Genomic DNA, 22,034 nt, shown 5'->3' with positions numbered 1-22,034 from the left:
GTGCCGAATCCCCGCACCTGCACCCTCACTCGCACCCATGTGACATAGTGGATCATCATTTCCAAGTTAACAGTATGTTTTCCAACGCTGTGAATTAATTGTTTGGAGGCAAGAATAGCATGAGATGCCAACAAAGCTCGTCAGATGTTGTGGACACAAGTGCCCCTTTATAAAACAAGAGGGGCAGCAGCAAGCATCTATCCAGAATTTTTTTTTTAAATTCTGCAGCCCATTTCGTAGGTTAAATTTTTTATTTTTTTAAAATCCAAACAAAAATGGACCAAAATGATCCTGGGTGCGGTCAACGCACCCAGGATCGGGTTGACCGCACCCGGTGCCGCACCCGCGTCGAGTCGCGTCGACGCGGGTGCGGCACCCTGCTAGCCGAATCCCTGTGACATAGTTCATCCATATGGTCATACTAAGCTAGTTCATCCATATGGTAAACATTTTTATTCACATCTTAGGTTTATTCATTTAACTAATGACAAACTTATCCTAACCTAGATTTATTAATCAAACTCTTTCAAAGTGAAGACTATCCTGTGTCTTCTTTTGGAACTTGACAGGAAGCTTTGGGTATCTAAGCAAAATACTCTCACAATGATTCCAAAATTTTGTGCATCTTGTAAGAAGTTGCTTGGATGCACCCATTTATCTAAAAAAGTGGGATAAAATAGGCAGGCCCATGCTACTGGTGCAAGAACTCTCAGCTGATTTTTCTAGTGACTTTGTAAATATTTGTAAACATTTTTCTATTTATGATTATAACTAATAAGCATAAATACATCCAAACAAGTCACTACTGTAATTGATCTTGAGTTTTTACTAAAAAACTACGAATGTGAGGGAAGTAACAATAGTTTCTTGTTATGGTCAAGGAGTAGCTGGGAAATAAAGGTTCCAACTTGTTCACCAGCCATTTTGCAATAGACATTGGGCAGCACATTCTACAAACCTAGGTTCAGTTTTTTAGCATACTCTAGATCCCTAAATTGGCATTTTAAAACCAGAAAGAATAAAAATATATACATATAAAAAGAAAGCAACTCAAATTTTCAGATTTGAACTGCGAGCACTTTTAACTCTAAATAAATTTTGGATTTATCCACAAGAGGATGGAAAATACCAAAAGAAAAACAAAAAGTCATGGAGCCAATAACCCTATAGACTTGTCAATAGATACATCCCAATTGAGTCGGTGTGAGCACTTGAACATTGGCCGACACTTATTAATTTTGGAGTTAGGCCTGAGGACCATGATTTCTGCCTATATTACTAACGGCTAAGCAATATTGCCTCTTCATCATGTAGTTTTCTAGTAGTGTGCTTGGCACCTAAGCGTTGATTGGAGACTGATGTGTGTGTGTGTGTTGTTTTGCCTAGGGAGGCATCTAGGCATGACTTTTTCTTTCAAGAGAGAAGAGAACTAGATAAAGCAAGAAATATGAAGGAATATTGTGAAAACCAGTCAGCCAACACATTTCAGAGGAAAAAAACAACAAAAAATTCAAAACACAATTATGAAATAGATCTGCAATTTCAATCTGGCATATGACACTAAGAAGTTGTCTTCTTGTGTACTTAGATGGTCATGGAATACACAATCATGAGCATAGCTTCATAGAGCATGAAACATTATGTTCAAGCCATTAGTACCACCAAGCCATTTCAATCATGCTTGATATCAGAACCATAGTTGTTAAAATGTAAACTTGTAAACATATATATAATAATATTATTATATATATATATATATAATATTTTTTCTTTTTCTGTTTTTTGTATTTTGTCATCTAGTTCAATTTGAACTAGAATGACATAACTAGTCAATTCTTAGTTAAGACTTGACTAGCAATAGAGTCGTTGGACTGAGCAGAGTTACCAGTCGAGGAAGCGGGAGAGGGAAGCGATACGGGAAGCGGGAGGGGGAAGCGAGGCACTTTCAAAATTTTAGGAAGTGGGAAGCGTGGGATGTCTTAGAAGAAAATTATGAACCGTCTCGGAAGCGACCTAGGAAGCGAACCGGAAGTGAGGGGTAAGCGAAAAAATAAAATTACAAAAAAATAAAAATAAATAAAAAAAATAAAAAAAATGGGGAAGCGAGGGGAAAGTGCGCTTCCCTGCACGTTTTGGAAGCGCGACGTTTCACGCTTCCCCCATGCGCCTAGGCGCTTCCGATAACTCTGGGACTGAATCCAACGACTCTGTTGAGTCCCTCATTCTCTCCCTCTCTCATATTGTGTATATATAGGGGTACAACCCCTCTTGTAATGTATGTAAAATGCTTCTTAAGCATTGCTTTCTCCTTGTTCAATAAAAGAATATTTTTATTTCTTTTGGTTTCCTTTTATACCCTTCTTAAGGGTTATGCTTAAATGTCTTGTTAAGACATCATTTTGAATCTCAGTTCGTGTTTGGAAGATCATCATCTCATTTCATGGTATCAGAGCCGCGAAAGTATTAGACCTTGAAGAAAAGCTGCCTCGGTTTTCGTGTCTGTTTGCAAAAGTGTTCGTCACTTGAAAAGAAGTGTTCTATCACTTCGTTGGGAAAGATTCCACATCTTGTTGTATTGTATCTCTTTCTTTTTCTCACTTCTCTTCTTGTTTCTTTTCTATCCCTATCCTTTCTCTCTCCTTGTAATCGATGGATGACAATGATAAAGTCACCATCATGCCTATGAAATTGAGTGATACAAACTATGTAACATAGGCTTCAATCATGAAGCACCATATATGGGGAAAAGGCCTATGGGGGATTGTGGATGGTTCCGATTCGAAACCTAAGCTATCTCTTACCAAAAAGAAGGGAGATAAAGAGATTCCTCTATCGGAAGAAGAGAAAATCAAGGCTCTAGCCTCTTACGAGAAAAAATGGAAAGAGTGGAGAATATCTCATGCGAAGATAATGGCATGGCTTATCAATAGCATTGACATTAAAAAATGATCAAGTCTTGCCAAGTTTGATCATGCTGATAAGGCATGGGAATACCTTTAAAATATGTATTCCCTTAAAGATATTGCACACGTGTGCAATCTCAAGGAAAAAGTTTGAATGATGACCCAAGGAGACAAAACAATTCGTGAATATTACAATGGTTTGACCGAACTTTGGGAAGAACTTTCCCTTTTAGAACCAAAGTGGCATTGTGCCGAAGACATCGAGCTTCATCAGAAACAACTCGATGTTGAACATTTTTACCAGTTTATAACTGGATTGAGGGCAGAATTTGAAACCACTAAATCGACCCTCCTTCGCCGGGGAAAAATTTCTTCTATTGTTGAAACTATTGAAGAATTAACAATGGAAGAAAATCGTCTCCGGAAAGGTTCTTCTAAAACTGAAGATGATTCTATTCTAGTGTCTAGACCAGGGAATCATGTTCGATCTTATAGACCTCCTCACTTTAATCGTCAAAATGGTGACTATGACAAGAAGAAAGTTATTTGTCATCATTGTCATAAACTGAGACACTACAGGCCACAATGTCCCAAACTTAAAGAGCTGAGAGAGAAAAGAGTTGCAATTGCTAGATCGGAGCCCAAAGATCAAGATGCACCAGCTTCCATGGCCCAACTAATGAAGATTCTTCAGCCTCTCATCAAAAGTGCCTCTTCTTCATCTGAAGCTTCAATCGGCGCAGCAGCCTCATCTTTTTCCGATCCAGGTAAAATTTCTTGGCTCCTTGACTCTGGTGCATCTTTTCATATGACCCCAAATAATCAAAGTTTATCCGAATGTGTTAAAAACAAAACAAGTGTGTCAAAGGTCTTTATAGCCGATGGGACTTCTCTTGAAATAGAAGGAATAGAAAATTTTGAAAAAATTTATAAAGCAAAGAAAAATTCTATTCCAGAAATTAGATATGTTCCCAAATTGAATTTAAATCTTTTATCTATATCTCAAATTTCTGACTATGGGTGTAATTATTCATTTTCTTCTCATGGTTGTTGGGTATAGGATCGCCAGTCAGGCAAGCTGATTGGGGAAGGCCATAGAGAATGACTCTATTACATGAATTTTTTGGAAATGCCGAAGAATGCTTTTTGTTATAATATTCAAAAAATTGAGTTGGAACTGTGGCATAAGAAACTTTATAAACCCTCGAGAAAAAAAATTTGTTGTTGGACCCGGGTCGGATCCAGATTTAGACCCAACCCGGATCCAAAAGGAGAGGCAGTCGGGCACCGACTCACTGCCCACCGCCTGCATATTTTATAAATAAAACACGCAGGGGGAGGGACAGTCGATGAGCCCCTCCCCCACGCGTCGACCATCGCCGCTCCCCCTCTCTCATTGGACCTCACCGCCGAAGCCGACCACCTTAGACATCCACGACCGTCGCCGGAGACCCCCTCCTCCGCCGCCGCCGACGACGACTGCCTTTGTTCCCTCCGACGATGCCAACGCCAGCGACTTCCAGGTACGCTCCTCCTGTTTTCTCTCCTCTCCTTTTGTTCAGTCGGCAGGCCGGCAAGGGCGACACCCCCTACAGCCTATGTCTGATTGGTTGGCAGGGGCTTTTGCAAAATTTAATTATTACAATAAAAAATCATGAAATTTAATATTAGTCACTTTTATTTTAGTTTTATTTGTGTTTCATTTTTATTCTCATTTAATTCTCATATTTCTTTTTTTTATTTCTCGTTCTTTGTTTCTTATACACTTTAAAATGCATCGCTTCTGGCTTCCACTTCCTAGTCTGTCAACCTTGGTCTACTCTCACTATGTTACAAGGCAAAAACAAAACAATAAAATATACATGACTAAACTGTAAAGAAGCGGCTTTGAATATATTGGGTTCAATAATGAACCAATACACATGCACATGAAGTGCGAATATACCCACTAAAGGGAAAACACAAGCACATAATGTGCTAACACATAAACCCACAAAGGGGCAAAAATGCCTATAAGGCATAAGTTAATATCATTGAAGAAAATAAGGGTGTAACAACCATTACATGGAGCAAAAGCTCTTTATTGGAGTGAAGAATACAAAGGGGAAAGCCCCTATTTATAAGCACAAAAAGGGACCACCTTGGGGGCTCCCAAAGGAGACGTTGGAGAGCCCCCAACGGTCACATTTGTGACCGTTGGGGGCTCCCAACGTCTCTATTGGGAGGCCCCCAATATGGGGCGAATACGAAAAACAAAAATAAAAAAATAAAAAATAAAAAAAAATATTACAATGCATATTCCAATTGGAATATGCGTTAAATGACAAATTACAAGAATACCCTTGAGGGTATTTTAGGAAGAGAAAATATATATATATATATATATGTATATGTATCTTTATATGTATATATATAAATATATATATGTACATTTAAGGATTATATTTCAACATACATATATGTGTACGAGTACACATATTTTAACACCCCCCCTCAATCTTTGCGGGGAAAAGAAAAGATTGAAAAAAGGGCAAGACTCCAAGAAGCTTTGGTAAGGATGCTATTGAAACTTGAAAATGCCTTCCTCCAATTGCCTTCTAATGGTGAACACATTTCTCGATCCATCTAGGGTACTTCTTTTTATCCTATCTCCAAGATCCTGTAGAATAACAACAAAGAACAAGTAAAAAATATCTTTGCACTTTAATCAAATGGAACATTCCTAACAAGGTGCAAAATTATAACTTATGCATAGAAATTTGAAGCACAGGATAAGATAATTACTTTAGCATAAAAAGAAAATTTAGAAAACCAAGGTTTCAAAATAATATATCATGTTAAATAGTGGGCGAAAACAAATTGCAAAAATGTATAACGCATTCATAAGGTCCAACATTAGACAAATACAACCCCATAATGGGAATAACACAATGGTCCACTAAGAGACACCACAAGAAGCCTACGAAGAGGCATAAGTTATATAAACTTCATTGAATGAGGGCCTAAAAGGTCAAAATGAGCATATGCATATACTCTCATGAAATGAATCAACACTTAAAAGAAACATTAATGAACATGCTCCAAACATATACAAAGACAAGGGTTATTGATTTTAGCAATTCCTTTGAAAGCGATTTCAAGAGGGAAATGCTTCAAGAGCATAAAAAGAGTGTATGAAGCACAAGATTTCAAAAAGATTTTAAATCCATTTAAGAGGCAAAATAATGAGTGTTATTTGAGTAGAGAACCTCACACTTTTAGGAAAATCTCACTCAAATGACAAAAAAACTCATTTTGCATATCAAAAAGTGGCCAAAAAACCATAAACACTTAATATATAGATTAAATGCCAGAATATTGATTTGATTTTAAAATATGCATATCAAAGATATAATTCACTTGTAAAAAGAAAGCAAAAAATGAATGTAATTTCATAACTTTCAACAATAGTTCATCCACTACAAGCAACTACCTCATTAGTCCTCCAAACCCCATAAATCAAGTGTATAAGCTACTAGATCAAGAATATAAATATAATGTTATTAAAGGCCAAATGACACACACAAAGGTGTGCAAAAGAACCTCTTGTCCACATGTAATAATATTTGAAATGAGTGCATCAACGATAAGAACAAGAGAATACACGCCAACATGGATCAAAAGCATCTGTTGTCTACGTAAAAATACACTCAAGACCAAGTATGTTCAGCTACTAGAACAAGAGTATCAAGCCAACCATGGGCTAAAAACACAATACATCTCTTGTCTACATAAAATGGCACTTGAATTGAGTGAAAGAAGCCAACCATGAGCATACATCTCAGCGACTAGAACAAGGACACAAATGTCAACATGGACTAAAATCACACACCATGGTGTGAATCAACGTGCCTTGTCTACATATAATAACACTTAGATATGAGTTATAAAAGGAGAAGACTTTTGAGGCAATAAAACTTGTGATGACAAACATATAAATAAAACTTTGAATCAATAGAACAATATTTTTCAAAAAAGAATACCCATATTTTGGAATAAACTATGTAAAAGTATCTTCAACAAGATACTACAACCGATAGAACAATATTCTTGAGAATAAATGTGTGAACATACGCACACCAAAAACACTTGTGCACAAAAGCACAAAAGCACGAAATCACAAATGTGCAAATGCACTCATAAGTTTCATAAACAATAAAAGGTTGGGCAATAATCCCTAAAACCTTGATTTTAATATACCTTAAAACATTTAAGGTTTCAAAACACCATATTTTCATCACATATATAAATAAGAGCATCCATAAGATCAATGGCCAAAATCAAACGAGTGACACACTCATAATTAGAGATCATATACCAAATCATTCTAGAGTCCCAAGGTGCCCATAACTCACCTCAACCACCATCTATAATATGGCAAGTGGACAATCTAAAATGACATAACACAAGGTGCCCATAACTCACCTTAACAATTATCTCTAATATAACAATAGGGCCATAAAAAATGATTGATGCATCATATACCTTGTGATGGATAGAAGATAAATGTCATAAAAGAGCAATGAACTCTTAGGGAAAACATTTTCCAAATATGTGATTTTACAAAGAGGGCTGACTCAAAGGTCCAACATAATTAATCACAACAATATGTCATATAACAATAATGTTGCATATATACGAAATTATGTTCAATCATGATCATTATAAAAAGACTTAATAAACACAACATGAAATATTTAAGCTAGGTCATGTGTGAGAAAGGAATTGGAATAATCCAAGAAACAAATCAAGCCTTTATAATTTGTAATTATATGTATACCAAGATGTAAAATAGCAATAATCTTAAATGTGCAAATTTAGGACATGTACCAAGATATTGCGGAAGCATTTATAATGATAAAAGAAACAATCTTACAAGTCCATTAAGGGATAAAAACAAACACAAGCCCTAAAGAAGGCAATAAAAACATCTCTTTATTGAAAAGAGAGTACCATGTGAAAATGTCTATGAATAGACAATACGCATATAAGCATAAATATTTTATAAAAGAAGTGTACGAAGACACTCTTACAACCACTTGAACAAAATACGCAAAAAGTGTAATAAAGGCAAACATGCAATAATGCATGTATTTCATAAAAAGGAACAAATGCTTGAGTCTCTCAAGCTTTAATTATGCAATTATATGCTTGATAAATGCAATTTAAGACAAAGAAGATCATATTATGGCCAATGTAGGCATCCTTAGAGATACAATCAAGAGGTTTTGAAACCTTATGCGAAAAATACAAACAAACATGTTTATAAAGTTGCATCATTAGAAGAAAAATAAAAAATTAATGAAATCTTTTATACCAAAGGAAGCAATAGATACACTATGCATTCTATATAGTGTGAGAAGATTTTTAAAAGATCTTTCCTAATGAACACAATGGTTCATACAACATATTTATCACAAATAATTTTTCAAAATTCTTTAAATAAACCAAAACCATTGAGAGACTTTTAGGAGTTCATAAATATTTATCATTAACAAGAACTACTTAGGGTTCATAAAAAAGTAAACTACAAAGATTTAGATGTGAGAAATTCTCATACAAGAATTATATCAAAAATTTAGCAAAGATCATTAACTTATACAAGAATTATATAAGTTATCACAAAAAAATGCACTAAAAACCATACACAAGAGTTTTTAAGCAAAGATCATTAATTTAGCAAAAAATTATATAAAAAGTTAACTTATAGGTTAATCACGAAATTCTTATGAAAAAATCATAAATCTCACATAATTGAAAAAAAAATTTGCAAAACATAAATTACTATTATATGTGATGAGGAATCGATAAATATATAACCAAGAATTATAATAAACAAATTTACCAAATTTAAAAGGAGATATTTTAAAATATACGAACACGTGAAATGTGAAAGGAAATGATTCAACTATCAAAAACACTAAATGTGCAAGAAAAATAGTTTCATAATGCATAATATGTTAAGAAAAGAGATACATACCGAAAACTTTAAAAAGAAGAGGAACAATGAATACTTCACCATTTCTTGAGCACCACGCTTTCCGTTGCACCAAGAGACAACCCCATCGTAACCTTGCTCTGATACCATGTAAAGAAGCGGTTTTGAATATATTGGGTTCAATAATGAACCAATACACATGCACATGAAGTGCGAATATACCCACTAAAGGGAAAACACAAGCACATAATGTGCTAACACATAAACCCACAAAGGGGCAAAAATGCCTATAAGGCATAAGTTAATATCATTGAAGAAAATAAGGGTGTAACACCCATTACATGGAGCAAAAGCACCTTATTGGAGTGAAGAATACAAAGGGGAAAGCCCCTATTTATAAGCACAAAAAGGGACCACCTTGGGGGCTCCCAAAGGAGACGTTGGAGAGCCCCCAACGGTCACATTTGTGACCGTTGGGGGCTCCCAACGTCTCTATTGGGAGGCCCCCAATATGGTACGAATATGAAAAACAAAAATAAAAAACAGAAAATAAAAGAAATATTACAATGCATATTCCAATTGGAATATGCGTAAAATGACAAATTACAAGAATACCCTTGAGGGTATTTTAGGAAGAGAAAATATATATATTTATATATATATATAAATAGAGATACGTATACATATATATATATATGTATACGTATCTTTATATATATATATATATATATAAATATATATATGTACATTTAAGGATTATATTTCAACATACATATATGTGTACGAGTACACATATTTTAACATAAACTACCCCTAACAATGAAATAATATACAAAGGAATACAAAAGGAGAGGGGGTAGCACAAGACTAGTAATACACTGTTTTACATAAGTCTCAACATTAACCACAACCTTGTTTCAGACTTGAGACACTATTACTTGTCTAAAGAGATAACAGCAAAGAAAATAAATAAAACCTAAAGGTTCCACAACCTGAATAAGGTCCTATATTTCAATCTATCTACTTCAATAATTGCATTGCCTGCAAGATGTGTCTCTCTTTTTGGTGATTACTCAATGCAAGTCGCTTATGTAAGCATACTCCATAAGAATGTGTGTATGCAAGAGAGGACCCCACGATCAACTATCTTTGGTGGGCAGTTGTTCCACTTTCAGCAGAGGGTATTGAAAAGTCACCACTTCTACCCTTCTTCCATAAAGTAACATCCTTAGTCCATGCTTTAGTCAAGTACCTTTAAGTAGATAGATACACTCCAATGCCATTAGAATAGGCCAGAGGGTGCATCTCTATAGCTGCATAACACTTCAATAAATCTGAGTAATAGATAGTCAAGATTACCTCTTAAACCCTAACTGTGCTTGGTGCTCCAGGAAATCTATAGGCCAAAGTCCCACATGATAACCATGTATATAGTCACGCAATAGTACATTTTGCAGAAGACTCCTAATATGATAGAAGATATATAACTTCATAATCAGTATTCCAAATCTACCCTTTTATATAGATGATTATATGATCAATTAGCTATAAATGATTTCATCACAAACTGCAGATACCAAATACCAAGTCCTTCCACCTTAGAATCACTTTACGCTTGAAGGCCTGTTTACCACATAGGTCATGATCGCTACAAGAAGTGACAATTTCATTTTTCCAAGGTTGAATATGGTGTTGCATACATTATTCTCCAAAAGAGAGCTATCCACTATTGGGCCAGAATTTGTTTTAATTAGTGCAACTACACGCAGATCATGGGAATTTCCACTGTGTCACCTTCATGACTTCCATGCTTCACGTTTTACCAAGGTGTACTATTTCACCAACAAGATTGTAAAAGAGATTGCCTGCATTAGTTCCATAAAACTGACTTAAAATAGTTACAAGTAAACAATTACAAGAAATGTAAAATAAAAAGCTGACCAGATTAACAGAATTCAATTAATAATAGTTGCAATATTCATAAATCACCATTGTAGCTAACAAACAGTTGTAACAATATGATAGCAGGCTAGGACTTCAGATTAAAAACTCATACTACAAAAAAAGTTACCTCCTCCTGGAGACAATGGAAAAATATGCTTTGACAAAAGTTTGTTCATTTGAAACATGTTGACTGAATCAGCATTAAATATGGTGTGCAACGTTTTATCACATCTTATATTTCGCCTATTTTCTGGATCTTGCAAATCATTCTCACGAATATAAACCCAGAGTTGTTGAACAACCTGTAAAAAAAGTGAAAAAAGAACAGAAAGAAAATTAGTCATTAACTTCTTATTTATAAATCTGATAATCAGGAAGATACTTTGGCGATGGTCTTGCAACCTTTGTTCGAGGTAGCTTGGAAACACCAAGAATTTTTTGAAGTTCTGGAGAAAGGCCACATAATTTGGTAAATCCACCACCTCCTGCTTTCTTCTTATCTCTGATAAGATTTTAAAAATGAACAAAAGCACTTAAAACTTTGCTCCACAAAAAAAATTGAAAGCATACATTACTGATGAACATAATCATAAAGAAAGTTTCGTAACTTTATGGAACTCCAAGGCTCTCACTCTCCACCATATCTGATATGCTTAATTTGATACTTTTAGGACAATCATGACGCTAACCTATGTCACCTGGGTACGGGTACGGGTACGGGTGTGGGTACGATACAGCAATTCCAAAAAATGTGGGTATGGAGACACGTATATATATATATATATACGTGTCTCCATACCCACATTTTTTGAATTTATGTGATATTTAATATATATATATCACATAAATACAACATAAATTCAAAATAAACTGAATATAATATAAATATTATGCTATATCTAAAATATATATTATATACTGAAGATATAAAGTTATAAACTGAAAAAATAATTATAAATTATAAATTGAATACAAACTTGTATGTACAGAGGGTAAAATGGTGTGTCCAGGTGTCGATGTGTGTCGACACGGGTACGGAGGGAAAAATGGAGTGTCCCTGTGACATAGACGCTAACATTCCTTCAAAGTGCTAAAACCTTTTAAAGGTCAACAAAAAGAGTACAACAATCATAGACACAGATAATATAATATAACTATATGAAAATATATCAAAAATGAGAAAACAGTTCACTGAATAATTGGCTTTGTAGCTATATTTATGAGAACTTTCTTCCACGTTCCCAAAGATAAAGCAAAGCTGCAATTTGTTCCTGAACACACTTGAATCCAAATTGATGCTTGTCATTGTGCCAAACTTGAGCAGATAATGGTTGGCAAGGAAAGCCTAAAACTTAACTTTGCAACCAGACTTATGGTATTATAGAATTGTGTGGTAAAAGACTGAACTAAAGATTGAATTCCTTGCAACCTGACTGGGAGATTGCTCCACTTTGACCTCAACCAATGTGCAATATGCCTGAGTCAGGTTTCATTTTATCGCTAATCAGACCCATGCATTTGATACAAACCTACCAACCCAGGGTAACTATTAGATCCCAGCATAGATCCAAATTCAGAACCTCTCCAACAACAAATTCTTTTCGTTTTTAATATTTGTGTTTTCTCTTACAAGAAAACATCAAGAATTTTTCAAGTAATTGTTCATGGGGTCATTACAGGGTTGTTATGGAGGATGACGAGCACGGTTGCTCATTGCACTTTGTGGCTTGCCAAGGCCCAAAAAATATGAGCTAGGTAGAATCATTTGAACCAAAAAAGACTGGTACATGTGGAAGGCCAAATTGTGGTGCTGCCACAGCGAAAAGTAAAGAAACCAGTAACCAAGGTATGGAGTGAAGGTAGCATCCAATCCCCAGACTAGGGTAGGGCTGGTAAACAAGCCGAACGAACAGAACAGGGCATGTTCAGGCTCGGCTTTACCAGTAGATTGAGCTCGTGATTTGGGTCATGTTCATGTTTAACAGAACCGAGCTCATCTCTGAATGAGACGAGTTGAACACGAGCTAGCTTGTGTAAAACAATTCCGTGTTATTTATACATGAAATATATATATATATATATATATATATATATATATATATATTACACTTAAGATATATATTTTATATATTACACTTAGTAGTTCATATTTTGTGTATGTATTTTCCATGCATCCTTTTCTTTGTATATAGTTTACACATTCTTCTTTTTATATATTACACTTAAAATATATATTCTTGTCTATACGAGCTCCTTGAGCCGAGCCGAACATCTTGTGTTCAGGATTGACTCATTTAAGCCAAATGAGTTGCTCATGGCTCAAGTCACTAGCTATATGAACCAATCACGAACGAGTTTGTGATGAGCCGAACCAAGCCAAGTCATGAGCTGCTCAGTTTGTTTACCAGCCCTAGCCTGGGGGGGTAGCAATACATAGGAAGGATGAATCTTGAAGAATCAATCCATGATCAATGTGCAGCAGAGAGTAGCTCAGACAAGGCCAAGTTGCACAGAAATTCCTCCAATCCAAAATGTGCTATCCCTCCTTTTCCAAGATGACTACTGTCACTGAGTGCCATATCATACAAAGGTGAATAACAATCACATGGAGAAGCATTTAGCTACAGGGAAGTCATTGAAGGATTTTCCATGACTTTAGCTAGACTTAGCCATGGTTTGCAAGAGAAATAGGCTTTCCATTAAGAAGAGGCAGGCATAGTGACAAGCACTTAGAATGGCAGAATAACGGTTACCAAATTCTTGTGAGAAATTGAAATTTTCATATGTTTCGTGTTTTTATTGGCAGAATGTCAGCAAAATATATATAATTTAATAAATAAAAATAACACATAAAAATAGAATCACCCTTTTCATGAAAAAACATAATATTATGATAAAATAGTGATTTTACATCTTACGAAACATAACAATATCTTTCTGTTCATGAACTAAAATATCACATCTTTTGCATGATATTTTCAAAATATCACTGATATTTGTCACACTGGAGACAGGTGTTCTATGTGACTATAAGATGATGAAGCAATTGCATATCAATGCACCAAAGTCTGCCTCTTTAACTGATAGTTAGAAGTTGGAGGTGCTTCTGTCATAGATGGATGCAGAGACGCCATTGAAATGTGTCCTGCTTTCATATTGCATCTTTTATTTATTTCCATATGCACTTCCTCTTTATTATCAGTTTCTCCCTAAACCTTTACCAAAAAAGGTATTCCCACTCAGCTGAATACCTTGTCCACCCCATGAATATATAGATGCCACCTTCAAAAGGTCATCTAGTCATTTCTGAAAAAGACAGCAGTTGGAAAACAGCTATCCCAATGCCAACTTACTAATTGTTTTCTAAGAATAAATGCACACATGTATTCCTTTCAAAAGTTGCCGTATAATATAGCTACAATGTCTTACTTCCAGTTTTTGGACAGATGGATATTCATTTAGAAGAATAAGGAAGAAACAAGCTTGATTCTCAGCCCATTTGATAAGTGTTTGTTAGATACTTCAACTCAAAAAGGTTCTAAACGTTTCCACCCACTCAAAAGAGAGAGAGAGAGAGAGAGAGAGAGAGAGAGAGAGATGTGATGATTCTTTGGTAGATGTATGTTTTCTTCAGTAACATGCAATCAAGATGACTCACTCAAGAGAAATGATGCCACAAATGACTTGTCCTTTTTTTTTAGGGAACACAACTGACTTATCTATTACCACTACAACCTTCCATGATCAAGAACATTGCAAGGTGATGCAACATTAAAACACACATTACACCAATCAAAAAGTGTTCTTATTCCACAACCCAAATATTTGTTGAAAAAATTTTAAAAACAAATAAAGCTAATTTCCATGCATATAATTTTTCCATCTAAGGATTCTTTAGATAGTGTGCTAGGCTTGTGTAACGACCAACCACATAGAAGTTGAATTATATATGTTCATGATAGAGAACAATATGCATTGGCATCTAACATCTAATTCCTTGTTCGATTTCAACAAGCACTGTTATGTACTCAACTTAGAGAAACCAATTATATTCACAGACGTCCACCTTTCATGCAGCACAATATGCCTTTCACAAGTATGCTCAATCTTATCAGTGGAAACAAAGCATACCACAATCCAGAACATAACATCACACCGAAAATTTAACTCAATGGAAACATACTGTGCTGCAGTAGCACATGCATAAGGAAAACCTCTAAGATACTGAATGAGAGAGAGGTGAATGACGGTTGTTTATGAAAGATCCATCCAAGCATGCCGGCATAAGAAAACTAAAACAAAACCCCATTAAACGCAACCAAGGTAACGAGTCAATCGCCTGTCTCAGCCCTACAATGAACACAAAAGGTGCCTTCTAGCAACCAGCAAGTAAAGATCCAATTACCACATCCGATAGACAAATGCATGTTCTTATCTATCAAGCTACGCCAACAGAAAAACTCAGCGCCGAGATTGCTCAATCATTGCGTTCTCGGTTGGTTACTTTAACCGATAAGGTAAAGCATGCATTGGCACAGGAATATGGTGCAAAGCTGAAATGTGGAGGTCTGAGAATATAAGCATTGATCAATTGCACAAAGAATGCAAGAATTGAACTCCAACAATCGCGGGAAAAGAAAAAGAAAACTGAAAAAAGGAAGTTAAAGGAGACCCTATTAATCTAGACTAAAATTAAGAGCAAAAACTTCATTCATCCACGAAAAAATTATCATGATTTTCGGAAAAAGAAACCAAAAGACTATCAATTCATCAAATACCGAGACGAATCCAAGCGAAAAAGAAAAAAAAAGAAATGAAATGAGCAGAGCAGAGAAGAAAAACCGAAAAAAGCAACGGTAACGACTCTCACGGTTTTCTCCGACTCCCTCCCGCGGCCTCTTTCTCTCCATCATCGTCATCGTCATCGTCTTCGTCTTCTTCCTCCTCCTCATCGCCATCGTCTTCCTCCTCCTCCTTCGACCCGGGACCAGCGGCGCCTCCGTCGCCGTCGCCGCCGTCTTCCTCGTCGTCCCTCTCGTTCTCCTGCTGGCTCTGGAGGTAGAGGTCGACCTGCTCCCTGATGAACGCCTTCTTCTCCGTCAGGTCCACCTGGAACTCCTCCTCCAGCTTCTTCCGCACAATGGCCGTCGTCGTCGTCGACAGGTCGGCCGTCGTCAGGAACTCCCTCAGGCGCTCGATGAGCTGCGCGTCGGAAACCATTTTCCCACCTTTCCTTTTCTCCTTCGTTTTCCTTTGCCTTTTGCTTTGCTCTCTCTTTTGCTTGTAAATGAGAAAGGCAGAGAAGGGAAGTTAGAGTGAGGAAGGAGCGGATTCTTAAGGAGGTCGATTTTTCCCGTTCTGGATTTGGGAATCCGACCCCCGGCGTTCTCTTTCGGAGTTTAAATGATAATTTCTCAGATAGCCACCTAGATTATAAGATATTTATATAACAACGGATTGATGCTCCAGTTAGAGGACGGCGAAATGGGAAAATATATTAGTTAAAAGAGGTCGGGGGTAGGCCTAGGAAGACATGGATAGAGATAATAGGAAAGGATACGAATGCTTTTAACCTCACCGAGGACATGGCATTGGATAGAAATGATTGGAGGAGAAGGATTTAGGTGAAAGACCCAGAATGATTTTCTTTTTTGGTTCATATCGCCGACCCCAATTGTTTTGGGATGAAGTTGTAGTTGTAGTAGTTGTTGTTGTTGTTGTTGTTGTATAGAACAACGGATTGATATTTCTGTGATTACATTGAACCTCCTGTGTTATCTGAATTAATGTCAGAAATCTAGTACTAGGGAAAATCTTGGCTGGGGGAAATCTTTCCAAATTTTTAAAAGAGGTTTGTTTTTTATGGAAAAATCTCAAGAAACGTTTGCATATATAATAATATAAGAAAATTTTAAGTAATACAAGAAGATCACAATGGCATTTTTTATCGTGCTAATATGAGTGATAAAAATGCAATATATTATGAATTTTTTGAGTTTTTGGAAAAATCTCAAGAAATGTCAGCATATATAAAAAGTTAGAGGATAGGGCCACATACCTGTCACTGCCATGACGCTGATGTGAGAGACACGGACGATCTCCTCAACCGAACTGCTCCTTTTGATGAGTAAAGGCCTTCAAGCAGTGGGTGAGCAGGGATTGGTCTCGGTAAGCCTTCAAATTTCACTTACAACACCATTACCCATCATGTGATATATATAGGTATCTAAGGGATACCTTCGAAGGGTCATAATGCATCATACCAAAAAGTATGATGCATGGGAAGAGGCACATACGAAGGGATATATTATTTTCCAACATTCTTTCACTTGACTCGAGTATGTGAAAGTTTATATGGATAGGTCTTAAGTCCACTTTATTTATCCAAATATATTATTATGCTAAACTCTTAAACATTATGAGCAAACTTGATGCATAACCAACAAAAGAAAGAAATAGAGAATCATGTCTTTATTACCAAAATATGATCACATAAAAATCAATGTACATGATTATAGGGTTTTAAACAAACTCATCATCTTAACATGTTCGACATATAATCTCGGGGACAAACCCATAGTAAGAGGATCAACTACCATTTTCTTAGTCCCTATGTTATCAATATACACCAAAAGATTCTATGTCATCTCCTTTGCAACAAAATACTTCAACTTCATATGCTTACAAGACGTAGTACTTTTATTGTTATTGGAGAAGCATACAACAACTTTATTATCACAAAATACTTTCAGTGGTCTCCCAATGGATTCAACCACCTGAAGTCTTGAGATGAAGTTTCACAACCAAATGGCCTGTGAAGTTGTCTCGAATAGAGCTATGAACTCAGCCTCCATGGTGTGGACAGCAGTAGTGGACTGCTTCCCACTCCTCCAAGAAATCACACCACCGGCTAGCAAAAATATGTATCCTGTGATAGACTTTCTATTGTCAGGACAACCTCTCAGATCTGCATCTGAATAGCCGATAACCTCAAGCTGGTGCGTATTTCTATAGGTTAACACATAGTCATTTGTCCCTTGCAGATAGCACATGACTTTCTTAGCAACCTTCCAGTGAGCTAGACCAGGATTCGACTGAAATCTACCAAGAACCCTGATTGCAAATGATATGTCAAAGTGAGTGCATGTATGAGCGTACTGCAAGCTACCGACCACTGATGCATATGGTATCATGGTCATCTATCCCTTTTCTTCTTCAGTCTATGGGCAGTCTTTAAGGCTCAATTTATCCCCTTTTAATATGGGTGTCGTAGTAGGGGCACAATGCTCCATCCCATATCTTTTGAAAACTTTATTAATATAAGTTTTCTGAGAGATACATAGTATACCTTTAGACCTGTCTCGATGGATCTTAATGCCGAGAACATAGGCAGTCTCTTCCAGGTCTTTTATTTCAAAATGGAATGATAGAAATTGTTTGGTTTCTGACAGCATATTCTTATTATTGATTGAAAGTAAGATGTCATCCACATAAAGTACCAGAATTATGAACTTACTCTCACTTATCTTGAGGTATACACATTGATCAACGATGTTTTTAGTGAATCCAAAGGTCAAAATGACTTTGGTGAACTTCATATACGATTAACAGGAGGCCTGTTTAAGTTCATATATAAACTTTTTCAACTTGTAAACCAAACTGTCTGACTTATCTTTATAGAAACCTAGAGGTTGTTTCATTTATACCTCTTCACTTAATTCACCATTTAGGAAAGTTGTTTTTACATCCATTTGGTGTAACTCTAGATCAAAATGAGCTACTATGGCAAAAATAATCCTCATTGACTCCTTAGTTGAGACAAGAGAAAATATTGCATTGTAGTCAATGCCCTCCATTTGAGTGAAATCGTTAGTAACCAGCCTTGCCTTATATTTTTTGATATTGCCTTTAGAGTCTCTTTTGGTCTTGAAGACCCGCTTGCACCCTTCGGGCTTGACTCCTCTAGGCAATTCGACAAGATCCCATACTTGGTTTTTGGCCATAGAGTCTAGTTCTTCTTTAATGGCTTCTATTCAATATGAAGATTACTTACACTTAACAACTTCCTTAGAAGAATATGGATCCTCAATATCTATGAAATCATTGGGCTCCTGTAGATACACCACATAATCTGGATGAATGGCTGATCTTTTAATTCTTGTGGATCTCCTAACAGGTGAACTAACTTGATCAACATGTGGATGCTCTTTAGCATAATCCACAAATGGTTCTTCTTGAGTTGGTGCATCACTAACATGATTAACTTTTGTTTCATCATTCGAATGAATAATGAAAGGAAGTTTTAAATTTTTAGGTGGAGTAACTTTATCCTGAATTTCTTCAAAAAAGAGAGTTTGCAATGCATTTATACAAACAAAACCATGTTTTAAAAATCTAGTTTGATCTGTTTATACTATTTGTGGTGTATGAGATGGATAATAAAAACTGAAACCTTTTGACCTTTCTAGATAACCAATGATGAAACCACTAATTGTTCTAGAGTCAAAAGCCTTAATGTGAGGATTATATAATTTTGCTTTTGCAGGATAGCCCCATATGTGCATGTAACTTAGACATAATTTCCTACTTGTTCACAACTCATAATGTGTTGTTGAGACAACCTTAGTAGGAACCTTGTTTAAGACATGTACAGTTGTTCGCAGAGTTTCACTCCACAGGGTGATGGGAAGGGTTGAGTAGTTTAGCATTGCACGTATCATTTCTTTAAGTGTACGATTTATTCTTTTAACTACACCATTCTGGTATTCACTTCCTGGCATGGTGTACTGAGAGACTATTCCTTCTTTCATAAGAAATCGCTCTAATGGTCCTTCTCATTGTCTCATCTCGATAAAACACTCATAGTACTCGCCACCTCGATTTGATCTGACTATTTTTATTACGTATTTTGTTTGTTTCTCTACTTTTTTCTTGAAGTCTTTAAAAGCATTATAGACTTCAGATTTTTCAAATAACAAGTAGAGATACATATACTAGGAGTAATCAACAATGAAAGTGATGAAATACATTTTTCCTGTATGACAAGGAAATAAGAGTCCACATACATCCGTATGAACAATTTCCAACTTGTGGTTGCTTCTTTTGGCACATTTCTTGTATGTGTTGGTTTGCTTGGCCTTTATGCAATCCAAAAATGATTCCTTAACTGTGAAATTAATGGATTTAAAAATCCTTTATTTCACAAGTCGTTTGAACCTATCTTTAGATATATGACCCAGACGACGATACCAAAGCATATAGGATTGTTCATCTAATAAGCCACGTTTATTGTCAATCAACATATTTTCTGAGGAAAAGGTTTCATAATTTTGGATATTAGTTTCCAAATGATACAATCCATCACATACATTCGCAGAACCAACAAGAACTGAATTCTTATAAATAATCATTTTTGAATTTTTAAATTTAAAACAATATCCAATGAAATCCAGTTTCGATATAGAAATGAGGTTCCCTGTTGTATGTTGGTACATAAATATATATCAAATAAGTCTAAAATAAACTTATTTATCAAAATCACTATGCAGGTTCCAACGGCCTTAACATGTGAGTGCATCTTGTTTCCTGAGAAGATGCTTATTTCATGATCCGTTGGATCCCTTTTGTTGAGGAAGACCTGCAAGGTGTTGGCAATATGGACAGTGGCACCCAAATCAATTCACTTGCTATTAGTTGAAATGTTGATCAAATTACATTCATGAGAAATGAATGACAAATTACCTTTCTTTGCCAGCCATTTCTTGTGCCTCATGCAATCTGCCTTTAAATGACCATTCTTCTTGCAAAAAAAACACTTGATAGAAGATTTTTTATGGGACTTGGTGCCTGACCCATTGGACATAGATGCATTTGAGTTCCTCTTTGTTTTTTTCTTAGTAACATTCTTCTTGGGCCCATGCCTTTTGTGACCTTTATGAGAAGACACGTGAGAACTATTTACCTTTTCTCCTTTTAGTCTCTCTTCTTTCTCAACACACTTGGACATCAAATCATTAAAAGTTCATTCGTCATTATGAGTGTTGTAAGAGATCTTGAAAGGTCCATATTCACTAGGCAGAGAAGTCATTAATAAATGGACTATAAAAGAATCAAATATGTTGACCTTCATATCATTCAATTGAGTTGCCATATTTCTTATTTCTAGAATGTGTTGTCGGATGTTCCCCCACCGATATATTTCATAGATATTAAACTTGTCATCAAGGTGCTGGCCCTTACTTTATGTGAACTGACAAACTGCTCTTTTATAGCTTTCAGAAATTCTTTTATTGTTCTGCATGTGGGTATGATGCTCTTAATATTCTTAGTCACACGATACTGCAGTAACAATAGGTTAAGTCTATTTAAACACTCCCACTTATTAAAATCAATTTTTTGTTCAGCATTGCTATTGTCAGTTAACGGATGCAGGCTCAGGCTTGCGCAGGGCTAAATCTAGATCCATATAACCTAATGTGAATTGTGCAGTTTCTTTTCAATCACTAAAGTTTGATCCATCTAGAAAAAGAATATGACTTGGACCATCAAGAACCACAGAATTGGACACTGTAATGACAAAAAGATATTCATAAATATTCATGCACATTCGAGATTTGAAAAGGTAAATGCAATAATAAGACCTCTTTATCATTTACACTTTTCTAGTCAAGTGCAAGGGTCCATTATGGTCTCACTTTGGTGAGTACCCATAACACGCAAATACACTTCGCCTCCCACTATTTGGTAAAACTGAAAAGACATGTAGCCAAAGACAAGTCAACATAGCTCATTTGGGTGCTACATGTTTCATGTGCTGGGATACATTCTTTTAATTTTATCCTGCCAGACTTTAAACATAACATCACTGCCTTTGGGTAGTTCACCGTTTCGTTAAGTCGGGCACAATTCTAATATTGATTCATTTCATTATTGGTACAGAATAACTTAATTAAGCATACATTTGACCGCTTTGGTGATTACAAATGCATTTTAATCAAAATTCAAATACCATACTTTGTCAATATTGTTCATATGATGCACAAAATACGTATTTCTAAATCATAAATGAAACATCAAGCATCATAACATAATGTGTGAAATAAACTAAGTGTTATACATGAAATGTGCTTAAAACTCCTTAATTGATTCTGAAATTGAACGAATCAATCACAATGATACTCCAAAACGGTCCAAGAAAGCCTCAAAAAATA

General features: G+C 35.7%; 1 protein-coding gene and 1 pseudogene across 2 annotated transcripts in view; both read right to left on the bottom strand.

Annotated features, from left to right (window-relative positions):
- LOC149847877 (uncharacterized) overlaps positions 1-16,133 on the bottom strand; it is a 46,630-nt gene extending 30,497 nt beyond the window's left edge. For both annotated transcript variants that reach the window (XM_090006614.1, XM_090006687.1), the window contains exons 1-3: positions 15,695-16,133; positions 11,227-11,326; positions 10,952-11,126 (exon numbers count right to left, since the gene is read on the bottom strand). In XM_090006614.1, coding sequence (XP_089862740.1) covers positions 10,952-11,126; positions 11,227-11,326; positions 15,695-16,044 — 625 coding nt within the window. In that variant the 5' untranslated portion in view covers positions 16,045-16,133. The remainder of the gene's footprint in view (positions 1-10,951; positions 11,127-11,226; positions 11,327-15,694) is intronic.
- Positions 16,134-17,621: 1,488 nt separating this feature from the next.
- Positions 17,622-18,023, bottom strand: LOC149847876 (secreted RxLR effector protein 161 pseudogene; annotated as a pseudogene).
- Between the last annotated feature and the right edge of the window lie 4,011 nt (positions 18,024-22,034).

Source organism: Nuphar pumila, chromosome 1 (genome assembly GCF_984573655.1).
Source record: "Nuphar pumila chromosome 1, dmNupPumi1.hap1.1, whole genome shotgun sequence".
Lineage (NCBI taxonomy): Eukaryota > Viridiplantae > Streptophyta > Magnoliopsida > Nymphaeales > Nymphaeaceae > Nuphar > Nuphar pumila.
This window is presented reverse-complemented; position numbering and strand designations above follow the sequence as displayed.